Below are 14130 nucleotides of genomic sequence, written 5' to 3'. Positions count from 1 at the left end.
AGAAGGAAGTGAAAAAGAGCAGATCACGTGCAAGTGCAAGTGGGAGCAAATCAAGTTCAACTACAAGCAAGAAAAAATCAGACGTTCCTCAGCTTGGACAACAGGCCAAACAGTCGATCCCACCCCTCAAGGTGTTAACCGAGAATGTTCCCCCTCCAGTGCAGGGGCTAGCTTTTGAAATAGCAAAGGAGTTGGCGGCTGAATGTGGTGTCTCGGTTGAAGATTTGCTGGCTTCCCAAGACGACAGGATACCCAAGGCTGTGGTAGCCCCTAAGCCACAGTTTGTCATGGGTGAGCCTTTGGTCAGCAAAGATGATCTCCCAACAAATATGCGTTACTTGCATCAATGGTACTTAAGTGAATCAAAGAATGGGAGAACAATGGTCGTGCTGAGTGTCCCACGGGAGTACTACGGCCGCCCCGAAGAAATCCATATCGACTTTGATGAACTCTTCCAGATGTACAATGGCGACGCCCTCGACAAATCGCTTATGAGTTGCTATTGTCTGTAAGTTTTTCAATTCGTTGTCTACATATAACTTGTTTAGTTATTTCAATTCATTGTCTATATATAACTTGTACTCTATTATGCAGAATGAAGATTCTGGATTGTAAAAGTAAGAACATCCTAAATATTGGGTTTATTGACCCAGATAAAATACATATAGCGACGCTAACTGATTATCCCAAGGAGACGGAGGAAAACCTTCTAAGGTTTCTAACAGATCAAAATTTCTCTGACCACATACTGTTTCCATACAACTTCGGGTGAGGGTCTTTACTCTGTTGTGTCCATTCACTTATAAGTGTAATTGATAAGTTACTGACACACACACACACACACACACACACACACACACACACACACACACACACACACACACACACACATATATATATATATATATATATATATATATACATGTGCAGCTTCCATTGGATTCTGTTGGACATTCAAATTGATAAGGGAAGAGTTGATGCCTTCGACCCATTATCGAGACCCTTGGAACAGTTCCAAAGCCTACATGACATGCTTCAAGGGTAATTTTAATCATTCTTGCGCTCTGTCGGTCTCTTTCGATGATTTTCTGATATATCAATTAATGAAAAACTTAGCAAATCATTATCCTTGTCGGGCAGGGTTTGGAAGCGGTTCAAGTGCGTGACTCCCGGTAACTTTCCTGAGAAGCTGACCTTTAGAGCGGCTCAGGTAAGTAGTAGTATGATATACTTCTATTTTCAATACATTTATGATGATAGATTATTATTTTGATTATATATATTCTATTCTCGTAAAGTGCGACCAGCAGCCACGGGGAACGCATCTATGCGGATACTATGTTTGCGAGACCATTCGCACGTTTACCTCTGAGCACAAGGATCACAGATTCGACGTAAGCAATGAACATTCACACCTCTATTTTTACCCGTCATTCTTTGTTATCATGATTGATATTCATATTCATCTCCTCTTCTTATATAGCACACGGCCATGACGACGAAGGTCCTACCAGAGCAACGCGCGATTGCTGTTGCAGAGGAGCTTGCGACCTTTCTGAGGACGGAAGTTGTAGATGACAAAGGACGATTTAGTGTAGCTAGGGGCCATTACTGATGTTCGTCCATGTAATCGAATAGACGGGCTCTAGTCCCGATAATTCAGATCTCCATATAATTGTATATATATGCTCGCTTGTAAGATAAGTTAACCTTATATATATATGCATAATTATTTCTATTTAAATTATATGAAAACTAATTCCCGAACACCAAACGAGGCATCACGTTAATCTCCTGAACACCTAAACCCTAAAACCCAAAAATAATTTCATTCAAAAAAAACCCAAAAATAAGCAAAATCTGAAACTCTTTAGTCCCGGTCCGTGTAACGAACGGGACTAAAGGGCCTGCCCCTGGGGCGCTACGAGGCGCCCACGTGGAGCACCTTTAGTCCCGGCTTGTAACAGGGCCGGGACTAAAGGTTAGGCCTTTAGTCCCGCCCCTTTAGTCCCGGTTGGTGAACCGGGACTAAAGCCCCTTACGGGCCGGGGCTAAAGGCCCCGTCCCCACTAGTGCTAGTCCATCACAAATTACCACAAGCCGCATAGAAATCCTCAATCACGAAGCTCGCGATCTCGTCGATTCCCTAGTGGAAAACCTCAACTCTGAGATTACCCAAAGCATCACCGGAATCCCGATGCACAAGATATCTCGTCAAAGGTAAAACTAATCCAGCAAGGCCGCCCGGCGTGTCGACAATCCCGATAGGAGCCGCGTATCTCGTTCTCAGGACACGATGGATAAGCTACGCGCACGAGTGCCAAACCTCGAGTTTCCTCGCGATGGCCCCACACAGTGCTCTGTTTTGGACCAGCACCATCAGCACTGACCCTCCCTGTATTATGTAAAATTACTCCTCGGGTAGCGCTAACTCCCTATGCATTTTAGTTTTATCAAGTTATTATGTTGGGCAAATAGTACCAATGTTGGGCCTTGCCAGACCAGCTTTAATCTAAAACGAATTATCAAGGGGGTCCCCATAACAACCCCGATCGTGTTAGGAGCGCTCATTTATGGAACATAACACCGGTAGCCGAAACTAAGGGGGCAAAGATGGAACAAAACACCAGGCTAGAAAGGCCGAGCCTTCCACCTTTTACCAAGTATATAGGTGCATTAAATTAAATAGCATTTAATAGGGTGATATGACAAGGAACCCATGTTTTCACATGGAAGCAACTAGACCTGCAACTAGCAACTCTACACATGGTTAAGCAAGCGGTAACATAGCCAATCAGTGGTTTGCTAGGTCGTACAGGTTGAAGGTGATCATGGCATTGTTGAGAGGCTAATATTTAACAAGTGGTAGGCAACATGACATAATCGATAGAAACGGTAAAACTAGCATGGCAATGATAGTAATGGTATCTGGGGAAATGATCATCTTGCCTGAGATCCCGCTTGGAAGAAGAACATCTCCGTGAAGCAGAAGAACCAACGTAATTGAACGGGTCCTCACATTCTGACACGCTTGCGGAACTCTATCGAGACGGAGCAAACCGGAAACAAACATCAACACAAATATTCACCACACGATGCACAACATGATGCACAACCTAATATGATGCAGGAACAGATCAAAATGCAAGGGATGGCATGCAATTCACCTCACGAAAACACTACACATTAAGTGAAGCTCGATATGCAACGGGCTGCATATCGACGAAACTCCATGTTTAATTATTTAATTCTCTCCCGATTATTTAACACGCAATATTAAATGTTGTTAACATGGCAAGGGGTGAAGCGATGATCCTACGTGTCATCCTAGTCGGTTTAACTCGTGGAACAAGAGCGGAGCTACGGCACGAGAGACATGCAACACAAGATCATATGCCATGAATGCTTTATGCATGCAAGTTACAACATCACGACAAGAAGGGAAAGAAGCATATGTCGCCAAGGCGAGCGAGAGGGAACCATGGCGGCAAATCGGAAATGATGCCACGGCAACGTTCCTATCCCGATAATTCGTTGAGATATCATGCCAACGTATATGAAGCGTGTGGGGGAACGTTAAACAAAGAATGGGGTGATCCCGTATCTCGGGTTCCCATGTGTCGAGGCACGTCGAAAGAAGACAACGGGCAACATACGGTGCATACATATCTTCAACTCATACATCATATGTGTTCGGTATACGACAACGTCCCATCGGTATACCTTCGGAGCGTGCACATCGGAGCGGTTCGGTTCGATGAAGGAGATCAACGGTGGTCGTGGTCGTCGTGGAAGTAGTCGTACACGGTCTCGTCGACGATAGTCGTACGCTCGGCGTCGGTGCACGGTCTTCGGCGTCGGTCACGGTCTTCACCTCGGAAGTCGATCACGTCTCCGTCGATGTTCGGGGTACGTCGAGGATGTCGTGGTTCCCGGCAAACTTGTCGAAGACTCACGGCAGGCGGGGATGGTGCACCGGTCTTCGGCGACGTTCCAACAGGCAGCCGGGCAAGGCAATAGCAAGCGGCGACGGCAAGCGGCAGCTATCTACCTCGACACAAGCAGCTACAACCTAGCATCTAACAGCAAAACTACTAGCATAAGCTATAGCAACTACAGCTAGCATCAAGCAAGCATCTACAGCCGCAGCGACAAGCACTAAGCAACCCAAGCAGCAGCACGGCAAATCGGGCAGGGGACCTCGGGACAGCAGCAACAAGGCGACAGCAACAGCACACAACAGCAGCACGGCAGCAAAGCGGCAGCAGCTACAGGCAACGGCGACAGCTGCAAGCAGCACAACATCCATGCAACCGCATCTGGCAGCAACAGCAAAAGCACCTCCAAGCAGCAGCAACATGCAAAAGCCGGCAACGAAATACGCAGGCAACAGGGACAGCAAAAAACGGCGAGCTCGGCAACTACGAGGCGGCGTCGGCGGAGGGGCTACTGCAGGCGAGGCCGATGGAGGTGCGAGGCCACAGCAGCGACAGGAGACGCGGTCGAGGCCGAGGCACAGGGCGAGGCGGCGCACGGCGGCACGGCGAGGGGCGGCGTACCCGCGAGCTCGGCCGAAGATAGCGCGCGGGAGGGGAGCAGGAGGCCGGCGACGCGGGGCTGCTCGAGGCCATGGCGGCGGCGCATAGGCATGGGGCGAGGCGGCAGAGGAGAGGCCGGCGACGCGGAGCGGCACAGCGGCGGCACAACACGCAGGGAGGAGGAGGCGGCGGCAGGAGGGGCTGAGCGTGGCACGGGGAATGGGGAGGCCGGCGAGCGGCGCTGCGCTGAGGGCCCCTGACCCCGGCGAGCTAGGGGCGGCGCGCGCAGAAAGGAGCGGAGAGGGGATCGAGGGCTATGGGAATCGGGGGAACGCGCTGCGCGAGGGGGAGACGGCGCCAGGTCGAGGGACGAGGGGAGCAGGGCTTGGGACGATGAGGGATGCTAGGGCACGGGAGGGGAGGCCTTGGGCCTTGGCCGGCTGGGCCTTGGCCTGGGGTCTTCCTCTCTTTCTTTTTTTTGGTTTTCTTCCCTTTTAAATAAAACTGAAAACTCAAACTAAATGAAAAGGCTTTTTACAAAATAGCAAATAATGCCTTTGTTCCTTTAAAAATACACCCCAACTTTACAATTAGTTTGGGCCTTTTTTTAAACGAATAAAAACTAAAACCTTTTTAAAGAATTAAAAATCAAAACCCTTTTGAAGAATAAAATAAAACCTCTTTTATTTAAAGAATAAAATAAAAGCCCTTTAAAAGAGAAAAGTAAATGAGACGGTTTTAAAATAAAACCAAAGGAGAAAATTAAAGAAAAATCCAAGGGTTGCCCCCGCATTTAATAAAAGGACCTTTTATTGAAAAGAAGAAGACGAACCCTTTTTAAATAGGGGTTTTAAACGGGAAACTTTAGCAAACCGCCAAAACAGATAAAAGAAGAAAGGAGGGGAGTGAAGGTTTTAGGTCCTCGGTGCAACAAGGTCACGAGCTTGAACTTGTTGCACCCAATCACGTTGCAAGGCCCTAAGGCACGTACACACATGCGCTCACACTCAAACAACGAGGTGCAACTAGCCACACCAGACAAGCACAGATGACATGATGCCATGCATGATGCGATGATGCAAACTACATGATGATGCAACGAATAATTCTAATCACACGACGGAAACGGAAAAGAAGGGGGAATCTTCTGGAACGTCGGTATCGGGCTGTCACATGATGACACAACCCTTTTGATGGAGATGGTGGAGGCAAGCCTCCCTTGACTGATTCCTTCCTCGAGATCGCTCTGGCGGCTAGGGTTCCTGCTTCTGGCGAGTTTTAGGTGTCTCTAGGTGTCTAATTCACGATCCGCTTTGACGGGGTAAAAATACCTGATCTCCTAGAGGCCCCGGCACGCCAAACAACTGCTCATACGAGCGCTCGCGTTTCCATGGAACACTGTCGTTTGCTCTAGAAGTGCAACGATGGTTGTTTCTTTGGCCTTCTTGCTTGATTTTTATGGAAAGTGTTTATCACCTTTAATACGTGATCCCACTACCATTTTTGGGGATATTATCCATTAAATGAATATTTTTCCAAAAGCCATTACATGAGTTTTATTAACAAAAATAAGTGCACGAATGCGGTAAAATGTCTCAAAGCCCACTAAGTATACGCAAAAATAATGGTAAAAAAGTCTCAAATTTTTGACTCATCGGTGTGGTAGTACAAAATGGACAACACATGAAATCTACTTTTAGGAAAATCAAACGGTGCATCATTTGGAGTCCTAAGTCAAAGGATATGAGAGTTCCGTCCACAACATTATTTGTTGCGTGAGCCTCCATGTGTTTGATCACTCGCCCATATGGTTAGCACGACTTCGAGCCCCTCTTTTGGACCGGGTTCACATCTAAACTAGGAGGGTTGTTCCTAGTATAAATACCCCATCCCCCAATTCACCCACAACTCTTTGGCAATTTGATTTCAACATAGATTAGACAAGTACAACGAAAATTTTGTTTGAGAGTTTCCTTCCTCCTTAGATCATGTAATCTTGCCTTATGAGAGGGTGAACTCACTTTGTGATTTTACAATACTAGGTGTTGAGGTGGCGACTGTACTTCCTTTTTGTGTGATCCGGTAACGGAACAAAAAGTACCCACACCTATTTCCCCAAGAAGTGACCCTGGGTTATCGAACCCGTGAGAGGAAGGTTCCCTTGAAGCGATGGTCTCTAACAAGCAATTATTAAAGGAACAATTCCAACTTTTGACCGGATCTATCAAGCTAAAAGGTGATGAACCACTTATAATAAAAAGAGGTACGGTATCAGGTCTTTTATTGCTTACAACCATATATTTTGTGTTGGGACCAGATATGGTCTTAATTTGTGCGCTGAAAGTCACCCATCGAGATGTGCTTGTTACGAACCGAAGTGGGGGATGTGTCGAAATAACATCTTGACCGACACAAGTCCCACATCAAGAATCAGTTGTCCTAATGAAGGCCCTATCCGTCGCGCGGGGTTGCCTCGATAATTAAGATTATAATAACCAGATAAGAGCTTTGGGTTTAATGAATACACCTCATGAATCCCCAAGGATTGGATCAGAGCTACCATACTAAACCTTTTCTCTCATCGGTGTTCAGAATAACACTTCATGTTCTCCCTGCCCTTAGCCTTTCGTTGACTCGCTCTCCATGATCGTGGCATGGATGAAGAACGCACACAAAAACAAAAGACATCTTGATTTTTTTTATTTCGCACATACGGGACATTAAGTCAAAGCTCTTCCATTGATCCCCATAACAAATACAGAGGGTTGAAAGGCCTATGCCTCAACCCATCCCCTACCGAACTACTCACACATGAATACCAAACCACATGAAGAAAACATTGAAGAACACATCTTGAAGATGAACAGATTGATAATATGTCTTACAATGTTTGCCTTGTGGGACAAACAAATACAAGTATGAACTAGAGGAAGATGAACTATGATGGTGATGGCGGCTATGGAGATGGAAATGGTAGCGACTAGGGTTGATGGCAGGGGATGAAGATGGTTTTGCTCTTGCTTCGCTCGCACACATTTTTGGCGAGGATCGAGGGTTTCCTTCGTACCCTCCAGGTGGTGTTGATTTACATCATTGAGCAGCTCTTTCGTGAAGATCGGGCAACCCCATATCACTACCCGAGCTTTGTTAGAATTAACTCCATCATCAACCCTCCTCCTCATACCTCCTTTCCACAATTTTGTAATGAAGCTCGTCTGTAATTCGCCAGTGTGAAATTTGAATCCACCATTTCTACTCTAGATTGAGAGCTATACATGTGAGACCATAAAATATTCTCCTTGTGCCACCATCTCTTCAATGTGGCAATGCCCTAACTATTGAATTGGAAGTCTGCAAAGAAGGCATTGGCCTTGCGTTGGAGTGGAGTACACGGCCTTGTATCTTGGCGAATGATAGATCGAAAGTTGTTGCCATAATCATGCATGCTCGTGTTAACCGATCCTCTAGTGATAACATAGTGAACGAGATAAAATAGTGTGTGAGGGTTTGTGAGGCTAGATGCATGAGACGTGAGAGAATCCAAGTGAGTAATGAGCTAGCGAGAATGACACATGTGTGTATGAAAACAATGGTATGGCAGAGACGAAGCCCCAATGAAACTGTAAACTTGTATGTACTCGATGGTGGCGATCTAGGTTGAATGAAACTAGTGACCCTTCCCATACGAAAAAAGGTGTCACTAATTACAATATGTGAAAATAGGAGCTAAATGAAGAGCTAAACGGAAGAAGGGTGATTAGAGAGGAAATGCGGACACGAACCCTTGGCTTATGGGTGTATATACACTCTATATGAAGATTAAAAATATAATTAAATAAAAGGTTAAAAGTATTTTTTTAAATAAACTTGACCTTTCATTTTACTTGTAAAAGAAATTTCACAAAAGGAAGAAAACTCCGTTGACTTCTTTACGATTTTTCTTTCAACGAAAATAGTGTGAATTGCGATTTTCCTCCCTGAAGTCAAAAATGGGGTTTTATTCATAAACTTGTACATAGCAATGCAAAAGAAAGTAAAGTTTATTTTAAAAAAATTCCTAAACTTTTTTAACTTTCTTTTAATTTTAGTAAAAACTATATCCCATATCAAGTCAAAATAATAATAATGATATACCATACGAGGTGTATATGCATCCAGGAAGGAAAGGGCATTTCCTCCCAAGGAAATGCGAACCCTCAGGGCCTGTTCGATTCGAGGGTTTTTAACGGGGATTGACACAAATTATGAGGGATTAAATAAATACCCTATCTTTACCTATTAATAAAGTACATATTGCTTTTGTGGTATGTCATTAAATTTGCCTCTAAAGTTCGTCAAAATTACCCACCAATGCCACCCGTAAGTGACAAAAACGATTCAATATTTTGACTTCGATTCGACTCTTCCTTTCCGATTCTAAAGGCCGCGGTTCCGTATTTTATCACAAGAACAGGCTAGCCCAACTGGTTGGGTGCGCCTCGTCCCACCCACGAGACCAAGGTTTGATCCTCATTATGGACTACAACCGTTTTTGTTCTTCTTTTTTTATTTTTTTCTCTTTTGTCTTTATTTCGACAAATTTTACACACATGTTAATTATGGATTAAATAAATGTCAAATTTGTAGACAAATAAGTTCCCATATATAAAAAAAATATACAGTCCATATGGACAATAAATAATATATTTTTCTTTTATTTTGAAAAATATTGATTGTGTATTTAAAAAAGTTTAAATGTGCATAGAAAAATGTTTCTGGTGTATCAGAAAACATATAAAAATATATATAATGTGTATGGAACAAAGTAGACATAAAAATAGAACTTCTCAAAAATGTTAATCGTGTATTTGAATAATGTAAAACATGTATATAAAAAATATTCATGATGCATACAAAATATGTAAAATGCGTATTAAAGAAATTAGACATCAAAACTCAATAATGTTTGTGATGTCACACGCAAAAAAAGTTTCTAATGTATACAAAAATATACAATGTTGTTTATACAAGCTTTACGTAGACAAATGGCTGAGCTTTGATTTTTCATATATAAAAACTGTTTTGCTAATTATATTTTTAAGAATATCGATATTGATATGCAACCTGAAACATCTGGTATGCATGTACCTACAAGTTGATTGTTTTCGATGGAGCTGTCTAATATGTTTGCAACCAAATTAAGACTTCACTTAGATTACAAATGCAAACACATATATCAGCAAGATAAAAATAATGTTCTTATGCATATGTCATCATTAATTAACAAAACATACTTTGCCATTTTCATCATAATTCAAATAATGTTCGCGCATTTCAAGAAATTCCCAGCGATGACCGTCGGCCCTCTGTTGACCGCAGACTGGACCGGAGACGGAGGAGCCGGAGTCGGAGCAGGAGCAGGAGCCGGAGTCGGAGCAGGAGCAGGAGCAGGAGCCGGAGCAGAACAAGACCCGGGAACTCTTACAGTGGCAACCGAAGGGATTCAGACTGGCGACCATGGGGTGGTGATTTCAATCACGCACGCAGTGGCGATCTAGATCAGAACAAGGTGCCAGCAAAGTCTAGAACTGCTGTCGGGCGTGACAGTTAAGTGGATCGCGGTGATGTTGATAAATTGCCGAGGGATCCGAAGATTCTTCACTCCGAGGTGGTAATGGTGGAGAACGGCGCCAGCCATGAAGACGAAGATGCGGTAGAACCAGAGCATGATGGTGCAAGGCCTGAAGATGAAGATGCAGAGTATGAATATGGAGAGGTGGTGGAATTAGATGAACATGATGAAGATGATGGTGGTGTCACCTATGAATATGAAGAGATGGAAACAGAGGACAATGGTCAGGACAATGAAGCTGTTGTTGTTGCTGGCCTGAATGATGCACATGTTGTTGAAATAAATGCCAGCCACCAACTGCCCATGGTGGATGTTCATCCATCACAGCCTGTTGAGGAACCGGCGCACACGCAGTCCCAGCTCAGCGACGTGGAGGAGGACACGGATGCGGGCGTTGTGCGTGTGGATGCATGCCTGATTGAACCAGTGGCTGAAAACAGTGATTGTTCTGAAGTTATAGGTGAAAAGGAGGCTCCGCAAAGTCAACCTGAAACTGAGCTTAAAGTTAGAGGTGAAATGGACGCTCTCCAGAGTGAACTTGGAACTGAACTTCAAGTTAGAGTTGAATTGGAGGCTCCGCAGAGTGAACGTGAGGATATAAAAAATAATGCATAATGACACATGAAGCATGTTGTGTTTTTTTTTACCCGGTGCAACGCACGGGTATTTATACTAGTAAATACTCCATCCGTTCATAAATACTCCCTCCGTTCCTAAATATAAGACATTTTAGAGATTGTATTACAAACTACATACGAATGTACATAGACATATTTTAGAATATAAATTCACTTATTTTGCTTCGTATGTAGTCTTTTAGTGAAATACCTAAAAGGTCTTATATTTTGAAACGGACGGAGTATAAGACATTTTAGAGATTGCACTATGAGCTACATACGGATGTACATAGACATATTTTAAAGTATAAATCCACTCATTTTATTCCGTATGTAGTCCCTCAGTAAAATCTCTAAAATGTCTTATATTTTGGAACAGAGGAAGTATAAACCAAATTCCCCTCCGATCTTCAAACTCGTCGGGAGGAGGTTGAACCGAACAAGGCCTCACGGTTTTCCTACGTGCATCGTGATCGCTGGAGGCAGCCGGCTAGGCTTTCAGTTTACACGGGCCAGCAGATCAGCATTCGGTCGGACCTTCTTGTTTTATAAGCCCAAACATGTACTCAAATTAGTCCAAAGAAACAAGTAACAACGGCCCAGCTAGCCCAACAACCCATTCCGCCGAACATATCCGCGCCGTCCACTCCCCATCGAACGCCTCGCCGAGCCCACGCGACGGAGCGCAGATAAAACCCTAGTACCATCCCACCTATATATTGCCCTCCCACCGCAACATCCCGCCGCCTCCACACACTCCCTCCCGCACCAGAACCCTAGCCCCCGCCGCCGCCCCCCAGGTAAGGGAGAGCGCCCACCCCCCCGCCGCCGCCATGAAGCGCAACCCCCGCGTCACGAGCTCCCGCCGGAAGTGCCGCAAGGCGCACTTCACGGCGCCGTCCTCCGTCCGCCGCGTGCTCATGTCCGCCGCCCTCTCCTCCGAGCTGCGCCACAAGTACAACGTCCGCTCCATCCCGATCCGCAAGGACGACGAGGTGCAGGTCGTGCGCGGCACCTACAAGGGCCGCGAGGGAAAGGTGGTGCAGGTCTACCGCCGCCGCTGGGTCATCCACGTGGAGCGGATCACCAGGGAGAAGGTGAATGGATCCACGGTCAACGTCGGCATCCACCCCAGCAAGGTGATCGTCACCAAGCTCAAGCTGGACAAGGACCGCAAGGCCCTCCTCGACCGCAAGGCTCGTGGCCGCGCTGCTGACAAGGCCAAGGGCAAGTTCACCGCCGAGGACGTCGCCGCCGCAGCTGGTGGCGCCACGGCCACCGGCGCCTCGCTCCAGGAGATTGATTAAGCTCGGTTGCCATACTGCTCTTGCTATCCTAGTTTTTTACCAATCACCTGTTCTGTTAGGATATGCTATCTGAAAACTGCTGCTTTATTATTCGTAAGATGTCCGTGGATGAGCGTTTTGGAACCTTTAATGTGCATCTATCATGTGCCTGTGCCCTGGATTTTGATATGAAGACTTCATTACATGTTTAAATATCTCGTTCATTGTCTGCCGTGTAGATCTTATTAAAGTTGTTATTTTGTATATCTTCGTGCACTAGAGATATTGCTCATCATCCGTTAGCTACAAGGTTATACAGTGTGTGTGGCACATGTCAGACCCTGTACTTGTAATGTTTTATCGACTTGCTAGATCATACTAAATGGTATGAGGTACTCCCTTGGTAAACTAATATAAGAGCGTTTAAAGCGTTTTTGGTCAGCCATAGAGTAGTTTTTGGTCAGCCATAGAGGAATAACTTTGAGGTAAATGATAAATTCAACCTGTTTCCGTAGGCAGTTGTGATCCAGTCTTTCTTTCCAGTAGCAGTCAGTAACCCTTTGTCTCATCGTTCCATGACATTTCCTGCTCTACACCATCCAACAGCCTTTGGTATAGCTGGAATTTCAGACTCATCACCTGATCGTTTGCTTATCGGATGGTTAGTTATTGCCTTGTGTTTGTTGGGGTGACTGTCTGCTGTTTGTTTCTCTGTGATTCTGTTGAAATCTTACTCAGTATCATTCTACGCACAGAAGCAAAGTTTTTTTTGTTCAGTCTTCTCCATCAGTCCAAACTCTCTGCTTAACATCACAGCAGAAACATCCCTTCATGCTGTTTTTGCCGAATTCTTGAGTAGTTAGTGTGCCTGAAGATGTAATGGTTAGTGTGATAAAATGTGACTTCTGCCTGGGTGTGTTCTTGATCTTCAAAATGATGATGATTTTTGCTGGACATCTTTGGATGAAATTGGTTCATTATGATATTGGACATTTTGTTTGTAGGTCAGTTTCGTATGGCCAATCGCCAAAGCCTTTGGGTCTTTATGCCTTGCCCTCATCAATCTGCTGCAAACCCATTCCCTGACTGTCATAACTAATCCAAAGCAAAGAGTTTTTCGAACTTCTCTGCTGTTTTGTAGCCCCTCTTCAATCTGCTGCGACCGTTCCCTGTCTGTCATAACTAATCCAGAGCAAAGAGTTTTTTGAACTTTTCTGCTATGTTTTGTAACCCCTCTTCAATCTGCTGTGAACCCATTCACTGACTGTCATAACTAATCCAAAGCAAAGAGTTTTTTGAACTTTACTGTTATGTTTTGTAAGTTCGTATTAGCAGCAGATGAGCGGTCGACCTGAACCTCTCTGCTCCAATCTGTTCCGTCCAACTTAGATTGAGCATAACCAACTTATCCTCTTCCTAGGCCTCTTCGTAGGGTCGGGAAATCATTAACGACCTGCCATATTGGGTTATACTACTCCAATTAGTCTTTCTCTGATTTGCATTCATGGGTCCGACAGGCAATGCCAGTGCTTTTATTTGTTAGTCTATGCAAACCCATGAATAAGACTTGTGAGTATACTCACAAATATGGCAGGAAAATAAAAGTTTGGTTTTATAACCCCTTCCTTCTTTCAAGCAGGGAAATAAAAGTCTGATTTTTTATTTTATTTTTGTGGGTGAATAGAAGTCTGATTTAAAGTCTGATTTTGTATGATGAAAAGTTCACCCAGCACAAACTAACCGAATTTCTCACCACAATCATAATAACGTCCTTAATGATAGAATAACAGCATGGAAATAATACGCGTAAAAGGCAACAACTGTGTTGATTTATCAGGTGTAATTGTTTGACCACTACACGAATCGTTTTCTTTGGAAAATCCACTTCAAAACCCACGCCGAAAGAGGAAAATTGTCCAACTTGAAAGAAGCCCATCTTTTACTGTTAAACCAAGAACAGGACGCCGGTACTCCTCGAGGGCGCCTTGCAATTCAGAGACAGCCGACATATCCCCATGATCTTCAGAGAGAAATCAACAGTACAGAAAAATAACATGGGACCTAATTCACATACAGTA

At 44.5% G+C, this 14130-nt stretch overlaps 1 protein-coding gene across 1 annotated transcript; it reads left to right on the top strand.

Annotated features, from left to right (window-relative positions):
- The first annotated feature begins 11519 nt into the window (after positions 1-11519).
- On the top strand, positions 11520-12265 carry LOC123443110 (60S ribosomal protein L26-1-like). Its single transcript, XM_045119370.1, has one exon. The coding sequence runs from the start codon at positions 11600-11602 to the stop codon at positions 12071-12073; it is 474 nt and encodes a 157-aa protein (XP_044975305.1). The 5' UTR covers positions 11520-11599; the 3' UTR covers positions 12074-12265.
- Positions 12266-14130: the final 1865 nt, after the last annotated feature.

The sequence above is a fragment of the Hordeum vulgare genome, chromosome 3H, assembly GCF_904849725.1.
Source record: "Hordeum vulgare subsp. vulgare chromosome 3H, MorexV3_pseudomolecules_assembly, whole genome shotgun sequence".
Classification (NCBI taxonomy): domain Eukaryota; kingdom Viridiplantae; phylum Streptophyta; class Magnoliopsida; order Poales; family Poaceae; genus Hordeum; species Hordeum vulgare.
Note: the sequence above shows the minus strand (reverse complement) of the source record. Positions and strands in the feature narration are given on the sequence as shown.